The following is a 24,546-nucleotide window of genomic DNA, read 5'->3' as shown; positions in this document are numbered from 1 at the left end:
AGAGAAATAGTTGGACAAGAGAGAGAGAGAAAGAGAGAGAGAGAGAGAGAGAGAGAGAGAGAGAGAGAGAAAAGAGAAAGAGTGAGAGGAGGAATCATAAAGGGTGCCGTTATATTAGAGCAACCATTCGCGCGTTGCGTATATTTGCTACCTACGAAATAGAACACACACACACACACACACATACACACAGAGATAGATAAACACATATACCTAAATACGGACATTACACTCAACATAGATATATAGGAACCTATACATCGAATGAATACGTAGATGGACACACAAGCGTGATCAATTTTCGCTACGCTATGCAGTGACACTTTTAATTTATCAGTTTAATTAACGTTATCTACGGGCACTCGTCAATTTACAACGGAATCAGCGTCATCGAAATTCACGGTCCTTTCATTCTTCCTGTATTTTCGCTCACGCCCGTGGATATCGATGCCCGGAATAAAGTTGGGAAACGAGGAAAAGCGGAACACAACGTGGATATTTAAAACAACGTCGCTCAGAGTTATTAACCGCGTACTACCCTTTTCCCCTTCTCTTTTTCCTCCTTCTCCTTCTCCTTCTCCTTCTTCAATTCCTCTTCACTCGAGTCTCGTCGAAATTTCTCTCGTTTGCGTTCAATGTCTGCTATTCGTTCTCTAACGAGTTTAATGTATATGTACATATATTTACATTGATATTATATACATAATACATAAATATATGTGTATATATATAATATATATATGTCTATACTATTTTAGTTTTTACGACTACATACTGATTCACTTTTTAAATAAAAAAAATCAACGTCGAAACGTGAAGTATCTTGAGATTGATAGCCAAGGCACGACCTTTTTCGAAGTCTGCTTAAGTGTAATAAAAACGATTAGCGCAGCTTTCGAACTATTCATCTTTGTCGCATGATCGATCGAATTTTATCACGTCCTCGTCATTACAGTTAACAACTGGTCGGGGCAAGTATAGGGAATTTAAAAGCATGACTACGTTTATTTCAGTCAAATAAAATCATAGGAATGTGTGAGAATCGTCCTCGTCATATTCTAATCTCGTGTGTAAACAGCTTAATATTCTCGGGAGGATTAACCGTGCGACGAATGAAATGACCGGTAATTAGTAACAAGCTGCGGTGAGCGTGTTTGCCTCGTAATCGCCATTGCGAATATTAAAGAATCGTGGTTGGTATGTTTATGTATGTTCATTTAATAAGTTCAAAAGTGAGAACTGGGGAAAGAGAGAGAGAGAGAGAGAGAGAGAAAGAAGAATTGTCCTGATTTAATTGCACACTCGAGCTCGTATATAGGATCAAACGAAGAATTTGGAGACCTTACCTTTTCTATTATGCATACGAGATTTATGATAGACCCTACGTCGACGTGATGCTCATCGCTTCCTAATATAAATGCCTCTGGTATCACTATGTTTAGATTGACGAAATGTGACAGTATTCCTGTACTCCTCGAGACCTGAAACACATAAATATACAAACTCGTTAATCACTGAAGCAAAGATAGCTATATTATCTTTCGAACCCTCGATCGTCTTGCGATCGGTAGGCACTCTTCATCTTTCTACGTTCGTGACCTCATTAACTCCGCTACTCAAGTTTTAATAACTTTCGTCTTGTTTGTCTCGGAAATTCAGCTTTGTTAGAAGCGACGATCTATTTCACGCCGATTAGAGGAAGAACGAACGATATATCATTTCGAAGTTAGCGTAGATTTATGTATCAACTTTCGTAAAAGGGTCGATCTTATCTGCCATCACGCTTTCTCTTCTACAGTTAAGCCAGAAAATTTCATAGGAATAATGTGCCTGTGTGATATTAACGACCACGGTAATATCGTTTGCAAGGCAGACGCGCGTAAATTTCATATTTATATCATAAAAATGCATATTACTTTAAAGATTAAAGAGCGTTGAAAGGTGGTGCCTCCAGTTATCGGTGTAATATATCCGCAATAAATGTTATTCAATGGGAACGAAAAGATGAGAAATAAGAGAGAGGAAAGTCCGGAAAGAAAAAGAAAAAAGAAAAGCAGTTTTGAACATTTTTAAGAAGTGACGAAGATCTCGGTTGAAAGGTCTTTAGCGTGTATGCATTTCGTGTAAAGCTAGTTTCCACGTGAAAAACCTGTATTTATACTTTAAGTTTTGACTTCGAACGACATGTTTTCCATTTTACACGCTTTTACGTTCTTGGTTATGTCCTAACTTTATTATCTACGTAATTATGCACGAAACTTTAGCGTATAGACAATGTAGGTAGTACATAGAACATGCGTGAAACTTGATTGTACGTTTATTTAATTAAAATGCACTTTTAATGAACTTCGTTTAATTAGGACCGTTAGATAAAATTAAATAAGACATTTTAACCTTTTTTCTCTTCTTTTCTTTTCTCTTCCTTTCATTTAATTTTAAGATCGAATCTTGAGTTATATCCACATTCGATATCCTTCGTAATTTTGATGAAGAATAAACAAGACGTCTAGATGAGGAATGTGAAGGATTAAAAAAAAAATGTTTAACTTAAAAAAGTTAAACGCTCGCTTACGAACTGATCATACTTTCGATATTAATCTCTAAGATGGAGAGAACGATACTAAAGAAAGTTCCTTTCGGGACAATAGTTTGAAAGCTATGGGTATATAAAAAAGTATTAGAAGTTTGAAAACTGTATCGTCGGACTAGTAAGAGAACATGCAATGGGAGGATGGCGAATACCGCAAACTTTCTTGACTTACGGGTGCATTCTCCAGATTCATTATCTCACCGAAGTGAAAACCACGAAAGGGTAAATATATTTGAAATCTGGCGATGCCATTCTTTGAAAGTATTTTTTGAAAGTACTGAAACAAGCGGTTGGTTAAGAGGCACATAACATAACGCAGTTACGAAATGTCAGGCAACTTTTTCTTTTTCTCTCTCTTTATTTTCTCATTTTTCTGTTACTTTTTTTTTTATATTCTTTCTCGTCTTGTTATTTTTTCTTTTCTTTTCATTCGTCATCCTCGTGGTCGTGTTCGTCGTCGTGAAAACGTCAGAAAGAACTTGCTCGCCTAGCAACTCGCCACGGTCGCTGAGCGTAATCTCGTTAATCATACGGACTGTTTCGTACGTGCGTGATAATTTACCTCCGAGGTGGATCGTCGCGGTTAAATGGTCGCCTCGTCAACGTGAGAAAGAAAAGGAACTTACCGACCGAAAGTCTCGTTTATGTTATTTGTATATATATGTATATATAGATATGTACACATGTATATATATATTTATATTTATATATATATATAAATATATATACTTATACGTACATAGTTATAGGCGTACATTCGAGCTATCAAATTGTTCCTTACATTGGACTTCAACAACTATTCACGTTTTGGTTAAACTTTCTCGCCTAACATCAGTGTTCGCTAAACGTATGTGAGTAAATTGCACCATCTCGAACAAGGCACGTAGCAGACGTAGGCAAGCTGGGGTATTGCCTCGAAGCGGTTTAACCCAAAGTGCAGCCTATTAGAATAGATTGAACTTTGAATACTCCATCGTAGAGAGTTCAAAGGCTTTCCGGTTAACTCGTCTTAATCCTCGAATTTTTAAGTATCCCTCTTTTATCCACTTTTTAATAAACTTTCTTAGGAATTCGACGGAATCTGTTTTTTTCCCTTTTTTTTTTGTTTTCTTGGAGAAAAAAATTATTATCCAATTCGAATTGAAATATAATTATTCCGCATCATGCATTATATCGGCGTATTTTAATAATTATAACTTTTAGATGAAACGAAGAAATGTAGTCTCGTAATTTTTCTAATTATTTCCTAGTAAAATCATTGCAAGCCATACTTTTCTTTTGATCAAATTTGGTCATACTTTATTCCATTTTATAACTCTCACTCACAGATCTCAATTAGATCTATGTATGTTAATTTTGTATTCAACATAGCATAACTCTCGGAGTAAAATGAATTTAACTCATGAAAATATACGTGAAAGTCGGTTAACGTGTTGGCAACTAGGTACATTGCAGTCCTAGAAAGTCCAAAAGTTGGCGCATCCCTTAAGGGGAACGTTAGATTTTGATATCCGCGTAACTGCAAAATTGAAATAAGAGTTTGTGCGTATATTAACGTTGCGCTAAAGTTTTCGCTTTGCATTATTAAATGCAATGGTTTTAATCTTTGTCTCAAAATTATAACAAACATATGCATATAGTTTTACGACTTTTTTATATTTTTTCTTCAAGAAGAAGAATTATAAAATATATTGCGTGACGACTTGCGTGTAAGTAAAAAAAAAAAAAAAATAGTTTAAGGCCATCATGGGCCGTGCTAACCTCGAATACACGCATGTGTGTGTGTGTGTGTGTGTGTGTGTGTCTATTCATTCACCACATTAAAGTTAAAAATTATGACTAATTGGGAGTTCTGAGGAGGTCATGGCGAAGTTGCTCGTTTTAACTTCAATTATTCCTTCTAGCTCCTTCTGTGTTGGCTGTTACCCTCTTTTGTGAATGCCATTCCTCATAAAACAATTCGTTATTCGGAGAAACGTCGAGAGATAACATAACTATTCGAGCAATTGAGAAATCCTTGGCATACCTTAATCTCGATAAACCTTTAAGCTATTCCCTGTGTTCCATGCTCTGTTTTCTGTGTTCCATGTTTTTGTATTTTGTGTTTTGTACTCTATGTTCTATATTCCGTGTTCTGTGTTCTGCGATTTGTGATTTTTGATTTTGATTATGGATTATTTGATTTGACTGTGAATTATGAATTGTTTTTGAACAATGTTCAGATATTAAAGAATTCATATGCCTTGATTAATATAGATTTCATTGTTCTAATTAATCAACAAATCTTTCGACTCTACCACGCTGATTATCTTTTTGTTTAACCCTTTGCGCTTCATTTTCTTTCGATTAATCTCATACATATCATTGTCGTTTAATTCATTACTTTAAACGACTTTATGATTCCGAAAATAATCAATTAATTAAGAACGGCATGAGCTTTCGTTGTGTTATCGACTATTCGATGCCAAAGCAGATAATATATTTTTATATGATTTTACGCTGGACTACAAATAAAAAATTGTAAAAATTTCACATTGTTTCGTATCGTTCGTTTAAATGCAAAATACTTGCCAGATAATTTATTCGATTTACGAGCCAAGCGAAATCGAAGCAATTTACGATTCTTACGATGCGAATGATCGTCAACGAGTCTAATAATTTTCCCGGCAATTCCGTGCTGCATTAATACTTGCTCGCGTACATATTCATCGTCTTCGCGTGAGATCGATTACTTTATAATAGTACGATTCACGCTACCTCGTCTTTGAGGAATATAAAGTATAGAAGTGAGTTATCGAAAATTTTGTCTGCTGAATTTTAGAAATCATTCTTTAGCAAAATTCGTTCCATCTATAATTTGCTTTATTTTGAAATGAAATTTTATTTTTCCTTTCTAAATACAAAATGACAAATGGTTAACTCGTGCAAATATTTACGCTATATCCCGGTAAATGCTACGATTTCTATAAATTCATTTATTTTAAAATTTTCAATCTACGCGAGATCGCATCACGGTAAAGTCTATATGTTTCATAAATGTCTGGCTATTTGTCTTCCACTGCGGTTCTTCCTGTTTTTCGTTTGTTTGTTCAGTTATTTTCGGTAAATCCAACGGAATTCGGTTTTACTTAATGTTTATCGTTTAATCGAAAACGTTGTTTCAACATCTGCGCCTGCTATTTTATTCAATGTAATGTCGAGAGGTGACGTACACGTTTCTATCCCATGATAACTTTTAACTTTAAACGCGTCGTCCCCTTTTCACAAAGTTTCGTTTAATCCCGAGAATCGTGCGGCCATTCGGAATTGAAATTTTCCCCGAATATGCTTGAAGTTGCATAATTACATGACTGCCGGTATAAGTAAGTCCTGTCACAATTCTTTATAAATAAACGAATGTAAAGCCCCGAATTCGTTCGTTTTATTGTCATATTTGTGTGCATCAATTTGATTATTTTAAAATTCATAAATGGTACACAGTTTTATATATATATATATATATATATATATATGTATATATGTATGTATATATATCAGTGTTATATACGTAAACACATATCTCCCGTCAGCACCCTTATCCGATCGCATCATATTTGTGCCGACGCGTCCAATCAGAGCATCTCATCGATGAACCATAATACTTTTGTCGGATGACGCTTCTATCATTCGGCAGCGAGCATAAAAGCGATGCTTTTCGTTCTGTTCGCAAACGAGCCTTTCCATTTGGTTTAGTGTAATCTGATTTTTCCGATGATCCGCTTAGTAGGATCGCTTTTGTGAAAAATCGAATTTTCCGTTAATTATCATTGTACTCTCGAGTTACGTTAAATGGACAAATAAACGACGAAAATGGATTTAAGAAAACTTCTAAATAAAGATAAATAGGGCTAACTGTCTGATTTTGGAGTAATCCGGTCATTAAATCTTCGTATAGTCGTAGCTTTTAGAATAACGAAAGAAGAAAGAGAAAGAGGGAGAAAGAGAAAAAAAAGAAGAAGAGAGAGAAAAAAAGAAAAAGAACTTCTATCTCTTTTACGATGGTAAGGAAAGTTTTGGGTCAAAAAAGGAAGAGAACGAAGGTATCTTTTTCTTTTTTTTTGTTTATCGAACGGCTCGTGTGGTAGTACAGCGTACAATCTCACCTACTTTCCCCATTTTCTCTGAAGCATTCTCACGACTGGTGACGTGCTTCTGCTGAGAGTAAGAGAAAGCGAGTGAGTGAGAGAGGGAGAGAGAGAGAGAGAGAGAGAGATAAAGAGAGAGAGGAAAATACTACCCGCACGGAAACACGGAGAAGGCTCGCGATCTGTGGCCCACACGGTGGCAACCCTCGCGTAAACAAGCTCGTTTCTCCCGCTTAACATAATCCGTTTTGTAGGATTATCCCCTTATTATGTCTTCTGTTACACCACTTAGTGCCGAGTTGCTGGCAAGCTTACATCCAACTCGGCCAACGAGGGTTGTAATTTGTGGCTGTCGGTTTGTTACGCCTCATCTACGGCGATGAACGTAATATTTCGGGATATGACGACGTCAAATGACGCGTGTACGATAACGAGAGACGATATTGTCCAAAGTAAACTATGACCAGTATACGCTTCACTGTTACTGCTATTATTATTAATAGTTATAATATTGAGGCATGTGAGACACAGAACTTGCTTACGAAAAAGTTTTTGTCTCTTTTTCTCTCTTTCCTTGGTGGCCGTAATAAAAAACCTCGATTATGACCAAACAACTGGGAGAATAATGGTTGGTCACGTGACCTAGTATGGACGGTGATAAAAATCGTTCCTTCCGTACGTCGACAATAATAATGGTGATAATAATAATACGTTTGAATGCTTTCGATCGAGACGCGAAGTATTATGGAAATTCTATACTAAAGATAGATAGAGAGAAAGAGAGAGAGAGAGAGAGAGAGAGAGAGAGAGAGAGAGAGGGAGAGAGAGAGAGAAACCGAAATATACATACATACATATATACATACGTATGGTTGGTCCCGATCGATCACCGAATCTAGCTCACGATAATTTCAGCTCGTCGTACATATATACGCGAAGGTGGAAACGTCTCAAGAGAAACAGCTAGCGACAATGAAGGCAAAGTATAAAAGGTTCGCTTGTAATGAGTTCTTTCCTTTTTCTTCTCTTCGTTTGGGGTATCGTGGAGATAGAGAGATAGAGAGAGAAAGAGAGAGAGAGAGAGAGAGAGAGGGAGACTGCAGTTTCCATGCGCATAAACCACGATGCGTGCCAGGCTATACGAGGATGGAGTAAAACGGCAGGTGGTAAGGTACGACACAAATATGAAAGGGGATCCACCCTTGACTCCACTTATTCATTACTTACGGTACACGTAACCCGTTAAGGTGGTACTCACTGTTATTTGTGGTTGAAAGAAGTGGTACACGGATGCTTCTATGGATTGCATTTTGCTCGTAATTACAGTGCTGTTTAATTATTGCGAACGATAAGGATGGATAATCGGTCGATGAACGAAAGGCAAAAGAAAGGATCGTGTAGGATTTATTTTTAGACTTTATTAATCGGTCGGAAGGTTGGGTGAGAAGTTTGATATCGATCGAGTATTTGAGATATAATATTTCACTGGGCGAGTGTAAGTTTAACGATGGTGCAAGAAGAAATAAATGAGAGAAAGGATCGAGGTAGGAAATAAAATTGATTTTCGTTCGGTCCTCGTTTTCTATCTCTATCTATTTCTATCTCTTTCTTTCTTTAGATATGGGAGGTATGAAGAGTGTGTGTCACTCGTTAGAGAAACTCTTCCAGTAGCTCGAAGCGCCAATGGGATCGTTAGTGGAAAGCGAGATCGGATTTCGTACAGTTCGGTGGGGCTTTAAGAGAGAACGCTCAGCAAAGCATTTTCCTTTTCCCCGAAGGATCGAATCCCAGGATGGTGATTCTCTTGAGTTAGATCAATTAAATTCGTGTTAATGTTAGTTCGGTTTGTCGTAGAAGGTAGAACATAGAACTAGAAGGTTGTTATTACTCTGATTACGATCCCTTTGTTAAGACCAGAGATCTTTGTTGTAAAAATGTTTCAAACGGTGGTATATTTGATGGTCTTGTCTGTACAAATACTTTTTGCATTTCTCAATGAACATTATAGATAAATAAAAGTTGTTCCTGGACGACAATTTTTTCTCGATCGGAACATCTTCACGCTCAAGTGAACGAACGGTAGCAGACGAAATAGTTTGGCGACTAAGTCCTTACCAGAGTTAAGCTTAGCACCACAAGTTGCAAGAACTTGCGTCGCGTTAACTCACGCCGAACTAAAAAAGAACAGCACCATCTTTTGCACGATCCACTCAAGAGAATAAATTAGTTAATTGTTATCTAATCCTACGAGACTCTACTCAATTCTTCAGTATGAGTTAAAAAATTCGCGTCTCCTCACTCTTTTGGATACGAAACCATTCTTCTTTTATTTTGTTTATCTGAACGTACTATTTTCAAAGTTACTAATACGATTAAATATTTTAACCCGGAGAAATTTTAATTTCAATATTTCAGTTTAATTTGTAAAAAGGTTTAATACAGAACAATATCTACGTGGAGAAAACAAGAATTGTTGGATGACAATTTTATTTCTAACCGAACTTTGCTCTAGTTTCTTACTCGTTTGAAAATGTCGTGATAAAAATGATTTGTTTTATCTTAAAACGTATCCTTTTACGGTTTTATATCATTATTTTTTGCGATCGTTCGTAGACATTCTTTATTTGAAATTTTCTTCGTCGTTGTGGTCGTCGTCGTCGGCGTATATCTCGTTACAAAACAGGTCATAATAACGCGTATTCAGATCTCAGTGCGGATTTTACACGGCACTCCTCGGTTGTAAAGACTTCTGGAGCGTTTTCGAGAAGGTAATCCTTGGTCTAAGCCAGGCAATATCGGTTCGTTGCTCATTAGCAAGCCGGTACACACCGGTCTCTACGATCGCAAATTGTACAGTTGCAAATGCGAGAATAACGAGCTTTCCTCTGCTTATATAAAGAGAGACGTATTGTGTACGACATGTAGGATCGAATGTTCGTATCAACAAGATAGCACAAACTTCCTGGCGAAATTGTAACTCAGGAAGTTGTTTGCTTTAAGTTTCCGTTCGTCTTGCATTCGTTTCCGATATTCGACCCACCTTCGATCATAGCTGTAGCGATTACGATGCATGTATCAATCGATATTTTTGTTCGTTACGTTATTTTCCATCGTTATTAAAGATTACTTTCTTACCATTTTTCTTTTGTAACAACCAATAGTCATCTATATGTTTTCATTAGATATTATTCATAAAATAATAATCAACTTTATATCATCATTTGACCTAGTTTCCTCTTGGTCCAGCAAGTCACGATCTTAACTCGCATAAGTTAATATCCAAGTACTAAACTTGAACCGAGTCGAGGCGGAAGTGATAATGAATTATTATTATGGAAGTATACCTCGTACAGTGGAAATATCTATGGTAAGTGAGTGTAGACGTCTATTTGGAATGTATAAATGAATATACGTACTTACGATTTATCGATATATGTACATCATATTGGGATTACTTGAATGATGCGATACATTTGTAAGGGGATAATAATCTACTAGAATAATTTGATAAATAAGCTTCGAGAATATAGCTACATTTGTCGTCTTCGAGGGAGTGAAAGTCGAGCTGTAACATCCAATATATGGAACGGATAAGACAAGTCGATTTAAAGGGAGAGACTAGTAGCGAATATCATTCGAAATTTTCCTCTCGTTGAAAATAAATTCCTCTGACAAGCAATTTTGCTCTAGCTGTGTAGGTACACGTTCGCTAACCGATTCGTTGAGATCGATCCCATTTCATCGGAAACATCGTTGCTCTTTACGTTTTTCGTCCCTTGGGAAAGTTTAAGGCTCTCGGTCTCTCTCTTTCTCTTTCTCTTTCTCTTTGTCTTTCCCTTTGTCTCTCTCTCTCTCTTTCTCTCTCTCTCTCTCTTTATATCGAGTTTTTAACGTCTCGCGCGAGTGCTCTTTTGAAAATTGGATTTCGATCGTACGAAGATGTTTTTTATTCCGTCGTAATTAGATGGAAATTCAAGGAGTCGATTTTTCGAAGTATAATACATAAGTATTCTTATGTTTGACGGCGTTGTAAAGAGTCGCCCTTAAGTGCAGTCGAGATGGTAGTCGAGATAATGACGTATTTTATTTAGTCTTTGATACTGTCTTAACACATATATGTAGATAGACACACAGTCAGACGTCTTTCAAGATCCTAATTTGCTTTTTTTCCTTTCTTTATTCCGGAAAATTTCTTCCTAGCGATATTCCTTCGACTCTCTATTTTCTACTTTCCTCTCCATTTTAACTGTCTCGAACTTTCACAATTACTTAACCGTCTCTCTTTTCTCCTTACTTCTGCAGTTCCGTGTATTTCTCCGTTACTTTACTACTACACGCTCCCGACAGCATTTGTATTTGGATGCCGCCGGAGAGCAAAGTTCATAGAAAAGTATATGACACTTTTCTTTCCGTATTTTAATGAGCTTTCGCGCAACTTTATTTCCAAGCCGAGTTCGAGGTCTCTAATCTGTGTAATAATTTCCCGAAGCTCAACGGTAATAGATTCTTTTTCGATGGATGGAAAGTCTTTCTCCGATGTGATTCCGCGTGTAAACTTTTATCATCGAGCCGATGTCTTGCTTTTGAGTCCGAAGAAGGTCCGTTTCAAATTAAACGGCGAGTCTTTTTAATCACTCAGCGGTTATTAATTATCTCTCTTTCTTTTTCTGCCTTATTTTCCCTCTTTCTTCCCCTCCTCGTCTTCGTACGCCATTACTGTCTTTGTTCGTTCTTTTATTCTCTCCCTCTTTTTGCTCCCCGTCTCTCATCTCACAAGGGATATCTTCGATTTTTATTTTACGTAGGTGTGTACGTGTATACAGCCTTGCGGAGACACATTAACTCGTGAGTGCTCTCGGGTAATGCCCAGAGAATAACAGCCCCTTGCATTTCGTTTCCAATGTCTTAGCTTGGCTAAAGGTATATTCGTAGCTTCGAGTTTTAGAAGAAAAAGAGAAAGAAAAAAGGAGAATGAGAAGAAGAGAAAGAGAAAAGAAAAAGATTGCTTCTTTTCCGTAAGAGTTTCGCAATTTAACAACTATTCGGTTCGAATTTAGTCAGACACTATTTCGCACCATATACTATATAGCTTCGGTGTAACAATTCTAGACAGAAGAATAGAAAGTTTAAGAAGATTGCTGTTTACGTAATTTCTATTGTGAGCTTTACATCCGTCTGGGTGATGTCTATGCAAAATACTTGTTTCTTGTTTTGTTTAAGAAAACAATAGGATGTACTGCGATAGGAATCTTTAGTATGCAGTATGAAATAAATATAGATTCTAATTATAGGTATGTACGTTTCGAAATAATACGATTTTCATGAACATCATGTACGTAGATATATCCGCTCGTACATGCGAAGATATCTATAATGGTTCTTCGTACATTGATTCAATTATTAATTCACGGAAGATAAAGTTCTAGTCGTAAATCGAATACGAATAAGTCGAATACGTCTCTATGCATTATAGTTCCAATAAATTCTGTTAAGGGAAGACTCGGTCTAGAACTTTCAAAACATCCATCTTTTTCTTTTCTTTTCTTTTTTTTTAACTTTTCACTTCTTCGACGTGTAAAGAATATGCTGCTAAAGGGAAATTTAAAAATTCTAAAAATTACCAAAGTTATTGGCTTTTAAGCGACAGCTATCGCATGTCTGCCTTTTTAAATTAGAGTCACGCATCTTTTCATCAACAGTAGGGATTTCTACTTTTCATCGCATGAAACTTGAAACGCGTTTTTCCCCAAACATCATTTTACAAACTGTTGGGACAAACAGGTATATCAAGAACTCGGAGGAAATAATTTCGGAATACATTTTACGACCGAACAAAGGACAAATATTTATTGCTATTTTCTAATTCCGTGTAGAAGAGGTATTATCGGGTGGAAAGTTTTGTTTTAAAAGCTAAACTTTCGTCGTTCTTCTTCTTCAGTCTTCCTTCTCCGAATGTAACAAAGAGAACGAGTCTTCTAATTCGAGTAACGTTTTTTCTCTATCCTTTCGAATCGTAGAGTACTTTTAATTACACGTTACAGCTGCCACCGAAACGAAGTTTAAGCTTCTACGATCGATCGGATTTCGTTTCCGGCGGATACGCACGCTCCTTCTTCGACGGGAAATTGCAATGTAGTCTGTAGCGATATACATGTGTACATACATACATACATACATAGATATATAGATATATACATAAATACGTACATACATGCCTATATATACGTACCAGCGGAGAAGGTAGTACTAAACAGGCAAATGTGTTAACCCGCTAGTACGGTTTCAAGGATCCATCGTAGAAACGGTCGACTACTCATCAAAGGGTATCTATATTAATGAGATGGCGTGCGCCACGGCGCCCAGACGTCGACCAGCCTTATTACGTGTGCAAGCGAATGACGTTCGGTTTCAAGAAGGTTCTTCTCTTCCTCCTACCATCGTTAACGTCGTTCTCGTTAAAATTTATGAAAAAAGAAAAAGACAGCCTACGGTCGTTTCTCGACTAAATCGTTAAACAAAATTTATTACAGAACGTCATTCTCAACGCCAAAGGAAAATAAATTCTAAGTCGAATCGTATGCACCTTTCTCACTAGTGGTTAGACCTCAAATGTCGACGTTCGTTCAAAGCAAATAAAACGGAGTTGGCAAATAGGAATTTACGAGGCAGAGAGCCCCTTCAAGGCGTTTAACGAAGTAGTTACGGAGGAAGTTCGTTGACAAATACTCGGACACGAGAAAATATCGTTCTTCCGACGGATAGCTCCGAATATTCACGACTTGAGTATTATATTTTTCGGAATTATTGTAATTATTTTACTGAATGAAATAAAATTTCAAAGGATCTCAATACCCTCGAAGATTGCTACCGGGACGAACAATAAATAACGTTAGAAAAGGGACGTCTCCGGTTTAATTAATACCATTAAATCCATCCATTTCTTTAACCAACGTTCATTCATTCTTTCCTCGTTTTTATGGAACGACATTGCATTTATCCAAACTGGATAAGGAAGGAAATAAGAAAAGGAAAAAGGTTTCTGTAAAAAACCTCTATTCTAGTTGAGAAATGGCGATTTCGTTTTATAGCTTGGTTATCGTGTTTAGAAAAAATAATGTCGACCTCGGAAAAATCTTTGACGTTGAATCGTGCGCTTCGAAACCGGGCCATTTAGTTATATCACGAAGATATTATTTACAAGGCTGTCCGGAGCACGCGATGCGGACTAATCCTCTAATTCACGACGCACTTTCCATTCGCCTACTACGCGGTGTTATCGAGCTCCATTGCTCTCGGCGAACAATAGCTATTCTACAGATCAATATTCCACCGTCGGAATTTAATAATCCAATCCTGCCCGTTGCTGACGTCTAAAGGCCGATTAGCGGTGCTTTCGGTGGCTTCGGGGTGTTGGCGTTGATTTTATGAAAAGAAGGAGAGGGCCACACCCCTAACGTCCAAAAAATATTTCTTAATAGAGATTTACGATGGTTCTTCGAGAAGTCTTTCCTTTCATAATTCAATGTGACGTTACGTGCGAGCTTTTTAATCAAATTGACCTTTCGATTTTCGTTATATTATAGATAGACGTGAATCGTTCGTTGGTTTTCAACAATTTCAAATCAAACGATAATGAAATTTTCAATTAGACAGTATATTCGAACGAGCGTATATACGTCATTGAACTTTATGCATTTAATTAATTTTTCAAGTTCGTACATATGTGATTATCGTCGCTGTAATTAATGTGCTTGTTAAAAATGATATCTTTCATATACATAGACATATGTCAATTTTTAAGGCTTTGTTATTTAAATTTTCTGAAATAGCACAAATGAAAATAACTCAATCTCTCTCTCTCTCTCTCTCTCTCTCTCTCTCTCTCTCTCTCTTTCATCCTCTCCCTTTCTCAATTATTATATAACTCTGACGCAACGAAGGTCGATGAAAATTTGGTGCGCTTATCTACGAAATTACTTTGAAGAGATCTCCCGCGAGACTACCTCAACGATTCATGAGTATCCCGCATTTAAACCGCGTCGTGAACATGGTACGATGTAATGGAAATAGAAATATCTCCAGCATTGATATTGTAAGTACTTCCTATATATATATATACATATATATATATATATATATATATATACACAATGTAATATATATAACACAATACATACGTCTTAAGAAAGAAAGAATCCTTTCGAACGGTGACAAGTTCACCTCTTTTCTTTCTTCGAACGAATTTTCCTCTTCTTGTTGGTTTTATTTGGAATCCGTTTGCGAGTACGATAAAGCCCGCTCAAAGACTATACAGTTTCTTCGTCGAATCTTATTGCACATTGTTGAGATAGAGAAAGAAAGAACAAGAAAGAAAGAGAGGAAGAAAAATGGCGGAGACGATCGATGTGTTAAGAGATCCTCGAGGTCGCCACCTTAGTACTTTTGGAGTACTAAGAAATTCTATGCGCGTGTTGAGAGAGTATTAGTAAAGAAGAAGGAAAAAGAAGAAGGGATAGAAAAGTCACATTGAAAGAAGCTTTCTTTTAGTAACGCTCATGGGTACTGACGAGGGAACAAACTAGAGGTTGGTACGTGGTTTTAACTCTGCGTTTATTTTTGACGAAAAAAGGGACGACTCAGTCACGTTAGAAGTGTACTATTGCTTACGAGACCGTTTCTTTGTCTTTCTCTCTCACTCTTCCACCCTCTTATTTAAAAAGATAGTAGATGCTGGTATTACCACACTCGTCGCATCTACGTCGTTCACGAACGAAATCGATTTTATCAGAGTCCCGGGGAGACGTCGCTACCATCGTGCACGGAAAAACAGAAACAACTGCTGTGCAAGTTGGGGAACAGTAAGAGTATGAGAAAAAGAAAAAGAAAAAGGAAAGCAACGGCAGAAGAGGAAGAAGAAGAAGAAGAAGAAGAAGGAGAAGAAGAAAAAGAAGGAAAAGAAGGAGAAAAAGTGGAACTAGGCTGAACTGTTGGTTCGTGAAGGGTAGATGGGCTGTTGTTCAGGATTGAGTGAGTGAGAGAGAGAAAGAGAAGAGAAGAGAAGAGAGAGAGAGAGAGAGAGAGAGAGAGAGAGAGAGAGAAAGACATAAATGTAGAGGTCCCTCGATCTCTCTCGGATGAAACGCGGATTGCACGCGAGTCTCTGAGCTCTTGAATCCTACATAGGCGTATGTGTAGATATCTATAAGTATCTATAAGTGTACGTAATACGTGTTTGTTGTGTTAACGTATACATACAAACCTGTATAAAGACATATGTATGAGACTATATAGTTGATACGTGTCTTTCTTCCTTTTTCTTTCTCTCTCTCTCTCTCTCTCTCTCTCTTTCTTTCTGCAAGATATAGGAGCACGTAGCAATGTTATCCTTCTTCTCGAATCCTACCGAAAAACTGATTTCCACCGTAGGGGAGCGATATTTTTTATGGTCGCGAGTAAGGTTCAGCCGGTGTAGGAAGTGGCTATAAAAGCTGACGGGTGACTCGTTTCTTCTTCCGAGTCTAGGTCGGTTCGATTTATTCGTTTTTCTTTTTCGTAGGAAAGGGATGAGGAAAGAGAGAACTAGGGAGAGGATAGAGGTATCTTTTCGAGTCGTAGCTGGATGAAGGTTCGTTCTCACGGAACATGGTAAAGGAGAGGAGAGAAAATCGATCCACGTCTTTCTCTTTTGTTCTTTTTCTTATTCGTTTGATCATTCGAAACGACTAAACATCGTACTACGTACGCGCGAGTTTTTAATGGCGTTTCTTTTTGTCTCTCTGTGGAACGTTCAACGTGACAAGACGAGAACGATGTGTAATTCGTTGCTAGCGAACTTCGTGAAAAAGAACCAACTTACGAGACTTTGGTGAAGAGAAAAGAGAAGTACATATATATATATATATACACACATATATATACACATATATATGTTGTATACTTATATAAACGTGTGTTTTATATGTATGTACGTACGTATGTATGTATGTATGTATGTGTATAGAAAGACAGAAAGAGAACGAAAAAATTCCAAGAGTAGCCGATCCAATTATATCCAGGCGCGACTCAACGTCGACTTTTCGAGAAAAGGAACGGTCCTTTCTGGAAATGCGGAAACAAGCGGTCCAAAAGCAGTCTCGCACGGCTTGCGGTCGTCGCAGAGACGAAAGTTTCATCAACTTTGCGGATACACGTACATGTATTCTCGCATTTGTGTGTGTACGTGTCGGCTTGGAAAATGAGAGCGAAGAGAGAGGGAGGGAGAGAGATAGAGTGATAGAGGAATATATATATATATATATATATATATATATATATATATATAGAATGAGAGGTGGTAGCTCGATGCTAGTAGAGTGTCTAGCGAAAGACAGTGTAAGAGAAAGCAAAGGAGGGTAGAAACTGGTGCGAGAATCGAGGGGTGGGAACATTTCTGGGGTAAGGTGAAATAGAGATAGGAAGACACGCGTTTGAGCCTCAAATACGTCTGAGGTATTCCAAGTCCTTTGAAGCTATGACGAAAGCATCTCTTGGGGTAAAATAAATATATATGTAGAAAAGTTCAGACAGAGAAAGATAGAGGAAGAGAGAAAAAAGAGAGAAAGAGAGAGTCATTTGACTTGGAATATGTATTATCATATGCTTTCACCTGTATTGAAGTTTAAAGAAAGCAAAGAATAGGAACGGAAGGTCCATTCGATTTTGTGTTTAGAGATCACAAAATTTGTCCTCCTTTATTCCTACTTCAACTTTTACTTGTATTTCTAGCTCGTGGCTAAACTTTCTGTTCTCTACTTTTGAACTCTACTACTACTCTTTTTTTTCTCTTTTTCCTCTATACTTTCTTCGAGTCGCTACTTTAATCGAATTTTTTTACCGCTCTTCTCCTTTTCCTTCTATCTTTGTGCCTATCCAGCTCATGGCAACATAAAATATGTAAACGGGTAAATACGATTTATGAACTCGCGACAGACGTTCGTGTCTGGTAAACATAGGAAAAAAGTTCGAAATTAAAAACGTCGTTCTTCGAATCGTTGCGAGTTGCTCATAATTTCATAACGATGTACCTTGATCTTATCTCGATGAATTTTATTACTTTTTAGACTTTAAAACAAGTTACTATACACATACACATACACACACACATACATATAAAATATATATACTTTCTTATCTTTACATAGTAAAATTCAACGATTATTTCATCTATTTTTTATTTTTTTTTTTTTTTTTTGGTGATTCTAAGTATCGATATTCGAAAGTTATGCGAGATTCATTATCTTACCTCTAGCACTTCTTCATAGTTTTCGTTATTTGTTAATGGTTATTAAACGTCTCGTCTCTCGATGAATATATAATAATCGACGTTACTATCGGTTTACTATTTCCTGATAGTCTTTCAAGAATTTTCCTCAAAGTTTGATAGAAAAGTATTACGAAATTAAAGGCGTTCTTAATTAGAACGTAATGAGGTAGCATCGGTCCAGTGAAGCTACCCCGTCCACTGTAGATTAGTTGGAAAGCTTTCTTCTTTTTCTCAGCAGACCGAGCAGCCTGTAGCACCTTTAGAAAGTAATTCAAGGAGAGATTATAAAGGACTTTGTAGGTTATTGGATTTCAACTTGAGATCCTTCGTGTCCATCTTTCTAAGTCGGACCAAGATGAGATCGATATATAGATGGATAGATAAAATAGGTATATATATATATATATATATATATATATATATATATATATATACATACATACATACATACATACATACATACATACATACATACATATATATATATAGTTGTGTGAGAGTGTTTGTAGGTAATACGTTAGTACAGGTAGTATATGTTACGTATATACATACAAGATGGGATGAAGACGATTAAGGATACCTTGGAACTTGGGAAATTTCAGTCTGCATTAATGATCAAGGAATACGATCGGGTAGTTATTGTTTTATGACCGCAAGCTAATATTCCTTGGCAACTCGATGAGCAACTAGTAATTTCATTATGACAGAGTGAAACGTGTTGGACACCTTACGTTACCTGATGTTGCTTCCGGCAATCGTTTTACCTAACTTCATAGGTATAATACTACCCCTTCGTCTAACAGCCGTTCTTGAATATCATAAAATCTTTCCATGATCTCGACAACTTTTCCACCTCTTTTTTTTTGAACCAGTTATTTTTTATTATTATTTTTTATCAGTTACGAGACGGATTTCATTCGATCGATTCTTTTATTCCCTTCTTCTTCCTCTTGTTTATTATTTAATTTAATCTTTGCTTTAACTTCTAATTAATTTATATAGATGTGCGGAGATGCCTACAGTGAGTCTTTTCTTGAATTCACGAGAGATTGTATTTCCTATTTAATTTTCTTTAATAACATCCAATATTCTCCGCGTCGTGTAATTAAGAGAAAATAGGTAAAACTTGGAGTGAAGGTAAATTTTGTATAGAAAAACTGTTTGTTGATTTCGATCAATCGGATGACGTAGGAAATAGTAATTTACCGATGACTAGATAAATGAGAATGTTCTAATATATACATGCATTTAATTGATCGTGTTGTATCTCTTGAAAGGATAGTATGCGCTCATAAGCAACGTCGCGCATTATTGTTTTACGAGGATGAGCTAATATCCCTTGGCGACGGAACGTACATAACTGCTGATAATTTCGTTACGAGACGACAGAATGCTTGAACATACTTGATATGTCAACGGACAATTCATCGAAGTTAATTGGTATTGCATTTCGAGAAATTGAACTTTGTAGGAGAATATGTAACTCCTTCGAATGAATATTTCAAACAAACGCAATAAAAATTTCTTCAACGAAACAGAGAAAACGAAATTGTTTCCTGTAAAGATAAAAATCTAAACGTACATATAAAATGTATTTACTGATATTATACTATTCATATGTAAATGAATATTGGTTCACGTTTACATTGACACGTAAAGTTTTCTTTAAACGGTAGTGAAGATTTTTGATAAGAACGTAAGTCGGGCGAACGGAAGCCAAGAGAAAAGTTTTAAATTGGCAGGAAGCATGAAAGATCACGATCACGATTCACCTACTATCTCAGGTTCATCCACCTACCCGTCTCGTATTTTCTATCCTTCGTCTATCGTCTCTGTTCTTTGTAATTAAGTTAAGGGTACATTTAATCGGTACGCGTTGCACGTTTTATACTTAATTATCGGACAGCGCGAGTTGTTCAAAGCCGTTAATTTCGTATCGTTCGTACAAATCCATTGTCCGAACTAATTTCGAGAATCGGACTTTTTTATCTGTTCTATGCTATCGTCTCCCTTTCAATTAGATTAATTAAATATTTCAACGAATAATAAAATTCTACGGATTAATTCTAAGAAATATCAATAAATCTCGTATTTATATATATTTTTTCAATTATTCCAACAATTTATCTCAAAGGTCGATCTATAAATCGGTAATTAAGACAATCATTTTAAAGTAGATGTATTATAGATATTATATGTGGAAAGTTTGTAAATTTTAATAAAATTACTTTTTGCTTTTTCTTGACTCAATTATTTTCGTTACTCTCACCTCGTTAAAGGATGTATCAGAAAAGTTATATTATCTGCTTTTCACAACAGGAGAAAAAGAAAGTATATATAGAGATAGCGAGAGAGGAAGAGAAATAACAAAGGTTCGTACTATTGCTGTCATATCAAACAGTTCTGCAGCGATAAAATCTGTTATCGTGGTATAATACTTAACTTCTTACTGTTATTGCAAAATGGCAAAACTCTGTTCATTTTGGGAGTACTTGCTTTTAAGATACATCCCTTAATCTATGTTTACGCGTTTCTTTCCGTTTCACTTCCAAGTGCTATTTCATTATATATATGTGTGTATATACAGATATTATATACGTATATAGTATATAGTATATATATACACATACGCAAACGTATATACCTATATTCAATCTAAAAAGTATTCAAAGAAAAAAAAAAGAAAAAGAGATGAAGTCGTAGAAAATAGAATTTTATTTTTGTTTTGTTCATTTTTCCTTCGTGTACAAATACATATATGTGTACATATACATAGAAAGAAAGAGACAGTTCGCATTGTCATCGAACAAAGAGAAATAATAGATCAATCAATAAATATATGTAGGTAAAGAGAGAGAGAGAGAGAGAGAGAGAGAGAGAGAGAGAGAGAGAGAGAGAGAGAGAGAGAGAGAGAGAGAGAGAGAGAGAGAGAAAGAAAGAAAGGAAGGGAGAAAATAGGAAGGAAAAGTCATAGGACGAATATTCTTACAGATTTATCGATAAAATCGTTTCTATCACGATGATGAACGTTTTCCTCTTTCTACATTTTAAGAGATCTCTTTTCCAGAGATAAAATTGGAAGCAGTGGTCGCGATAGATATTCTTCGTTAAAGAAATCTTGTCGTCGTACTACGTACAAAGGATCGCGTGAAATCGAACTCTGACGAAACGAGGAGGGAGCCTTTGAAATCTCGTTTTACCATGACTCTCAAGCTCGAACCAAAGTTCAAACCTATTCCCAGTTTCAACCCTCGAAAGCTTAACGAGTCCTTATCTACGACGATACCGTAGACTTTGATACGGAGAACGCGAGACTGCGTCGAAGGAGACTTTGCTCGTTTTCTACGTGGCACCATAAGCGATCCAATTTCCACACGAGTATCATAGCTATCCGATAGCTTTCGGTATTTAGATAAATATCAAGACGAGCTTGAACGATTTAGACGAGTCTTTAAACGAAATTACACTTGGCTTTAGGATAATTTTACCAAATTTTACTTTTCTCTGTCACACGCGCATTAGGTTGTTTGAATAAATGAATAAATAAACAAATAAATAAATAAATAAATAAATAAATAAATAAATAAATAAATGAATAATAATAAATAAATACATCGTCGAAACTAAATTGACATTAAATAAGCACGTAATAACGAATAATACGAATACAGAGGTGCACTGTTGATTTAAAATAAAAGTAAATTGCATCGTTAAAAAATGAATATATAAAAATACTGATGAAGATAGTATATCTCGTAAAAGGAAATATCGAGTATATTTATTATATATCGTATATCTCAATTCTCTTGTCGAGATTTAAATCTCGATGGAGATAAGTTACATATTTTTCCTTTTATATTAAGAGTTACGCGTTTTATCTTTCAAACGTCACTTCGCGTATAAGCTTGTTCTTCCTCGCACTTTATATCCAGTCTTCTTTCGTTGGAATTCACAAGCTAAATGAAGAAAAGTCTCGCTGAGTCTGTATTCGTATTCTTTTATAGTCGTTCCTGTTTTGCAAAATTAAAAATTTCATTTAGGTTTAGGACGAAGGCAGATAAAAGCGAGTACAACGTAACTGTGCTGGAGAATGCGTGTCAGGTCCTCTTTTCTCTTGCTGCACGTAACAAACATCGTTCTGCCACATAATTTTCTGTATTCATGGGAAAAGAAAACTCTTGCGTTTCTTCGTAAGAAGTTGTTAAAAAGTACCAAGCATCTTTTCTCTCGCAACATCGACACAAAGACGCATCTTGAGAGAATCTTATTTCTTTCAGAAGAAAAGACCTGTCGTTTTTTTCTTCTTTTTCTTTTTCTTTTTCTTTTTCCTTCTACTTCCTCATCTCATCCTCTCTTCATTTTGCAAACAATGTGACGTTTGTTTCTTTCATTTTTATCATCTTGGGACGAGACAACGTCACACGACGACAACAGAGACTACATTTTTTACATTGTCTCTATGTTATAATATTTTCAAGATAGAGCTGGATATGTCCGACGTACTAAACCGTATAATGTGGTTTTGCAACGACTCTGCTAAAGCGCTCTTTATGGAATTTACGATAGTCCCTTTGCTTTGTCTCATCGCGTCGCGTTTTATGCCAACGAGAAGTTTAGCGATCTTGAATGGTTTTCGCGGCGTCAAAGAAATTAAAATAAGAAATAGTACGATATTTATACGTTTGATCGTCTAAAATCGTGTAAATTCGTAAGAAACGATAGGATGCTTTTCGAAATCGATGCAAATTAGTGAAGAACGGTTTTAAAGATTTTCAATTTTTTAAATGCAGAAAGTTGGTTACGTATTAAATAATTCTGGAAAACTGAATCGATTTTCTAGTTAAAAAAAAATTATTACTTCATACAGTAATAATAAATGATTACTCAATATAGAGCATACTCTGTAAGTAAAAGCAGTGTATCGTTTGTGAAAAATTTCATATGATTAATTTTTTTGGTACTCGTTACAACGTTTGTACGCTTACATAAACGACAAGAAAGAAATTTTGTATGTAAAGCTGATAGTAAATCCATTTGTTGGATATCGTAAAGCTCCCGCATGAAAGTTTCGCTTTGATTATTTTCTCGTTAATGATGGCATTCATTTCATTCGCCAAATATACTCGGTTGGCTACGTTACGTACCGTCGTTATAGAGTTCCTCGTCGGAGATACAACTTTTTTTTCCCTTTTAACACTTTTTCGATTAATTTAATCGATAAAAATTTTAGTAAAAATAAGTGATTAGTTTCATCGAAAGAAATTATCGAAAGAATTCGTTGAAAGTTTTAATTACCTTTCGTGAAAATATATGTATGAGAAAAGGATTAAATTCTTATTGATCGTGTAACGAACGAAGATATCATAATTCATATCTCGAGTCGTCGTTATCCATTCGACACGTATCTGAAGTTTACATAGTAAACTTTAATGCAAAATGTTCTGGCAGAATCGAGAGTTCGTAGACGAGAATATCGATCGAATCGAGAACACGTTCGTAGCTTTGAAAAACGCAAACCGATAGATTCTTTTTCTCTCTCTTTTTTTCCCTTTATCTTGTGCATAGAAGAGAAGCTTTTTCTTCTCTTCTTTTAAAATTCTTTATAGCCTTTGACGAGGCATTCTCGTTGTGTCACGAACGTAACCTGAGGCGATGAGTTCCCGATTACTCCAAAGGTTTCCATTATTCCATTTTCAATTACGTTTAATCGTTAGTACATACGTAGAGTTTCATGCACCAAGAAAAGCGGTCAGGACGATAATATATTCACCGTTCCTAATTACTACGGTAATACTTTCTACTCATCTTCTTACAATGCTGAAAAGCAATTAGAATTATCTAGTTTTTCCACGCATCTAAAGGGATCTAACTAATTGTTTAATTAATCAGAACTGAAGGATATTGAATACTTTTTCGATGCCAATAAATAATACTTTTGCGAAAGTATTTATATTATATAAAGATGTATACAAAATCTATTTTCAAAATGTATCTTTCTATTTATTTTATTATCATTTAAAAAGTTTTTGCAGCGAGATCGTAATTTTCTTGGTACGTACGTTGACGTGGAGTTTGCTGCCAATTAAATATCGATATTTAATTAAAAGTAACTACATTTATATATGAACAGGTAAACCAAATATAATAACGTACAAAATTATCGTTTAGATATATTAATAATTTACTTATTGATTAGATCATAACATTTAAACGAGTTAGTTTTACTGCAGAAATGGGAGGGTATGGGAAACAATATTATTACTGGATGAGATTTAAAGAGAACAGAGAATAAGTTCGAAACGTTAAATTTATTAAAATCCGACTAATCCTCGTGAAATTATTTTGGCTCTATCGATTTTTCTCTCGTTCCCGTGGCCTCAAACGGACGACGACCTCGGCTATCCCGTGGACCGCTGAGACTCTCCACCGACATAATGAACTGTTGCGAATTGCACTTTGTAAATGCAGCTATGCGTCACGTAGACAGATGTACATGCATAACAATTAAACGGTACAGTTACGGGTCGCTC

General features: G+C 36.0%; 1 protein-coding gene across 3 annotated transcripts in view; it reads right to left on the bottom strand.

Moving 5' to 3' along the window:
- LOC122638086 (zwei Ig domain protein zig-8) overlaps positions 1–24,546 on the bottom strand; it is a 175,475-nt gene that overhangs the window by 22,229 nt on the left and 128,700 nt on the right. For all 3 annotated transcript variants that reach the window (XM_043830756.1, XM_043830753.1, XM_043830754.1), the window contains exon 5: positions 1,347–1,481. In XM_043830756.1, the coding sequence (XP_043686691.1) occupies positions 1,347–1,481 (135 nt within the window). The remainder of the gene's footprint in view (positions 1–1,346; positions 1,482–24,546) is intronic.

This window comes from Vespula pensylvanica, chromosome 2, assembly GCF_014466175.1.
Source record: "Vespula pensylvanica isolate Volc-1 chromosome 2, ASM1446617v1, whole genome shotgun sequence".
Taxonomy (NCBI): Eukaryota; Metazoa; Arthropoda; class Insecta; order Hymenoptera; family Vespidae; genus Vespula; species Vespula pensylvanica.
This window is presented reverse-complemented; position numbering and strand designations above follow the sequence as displayed.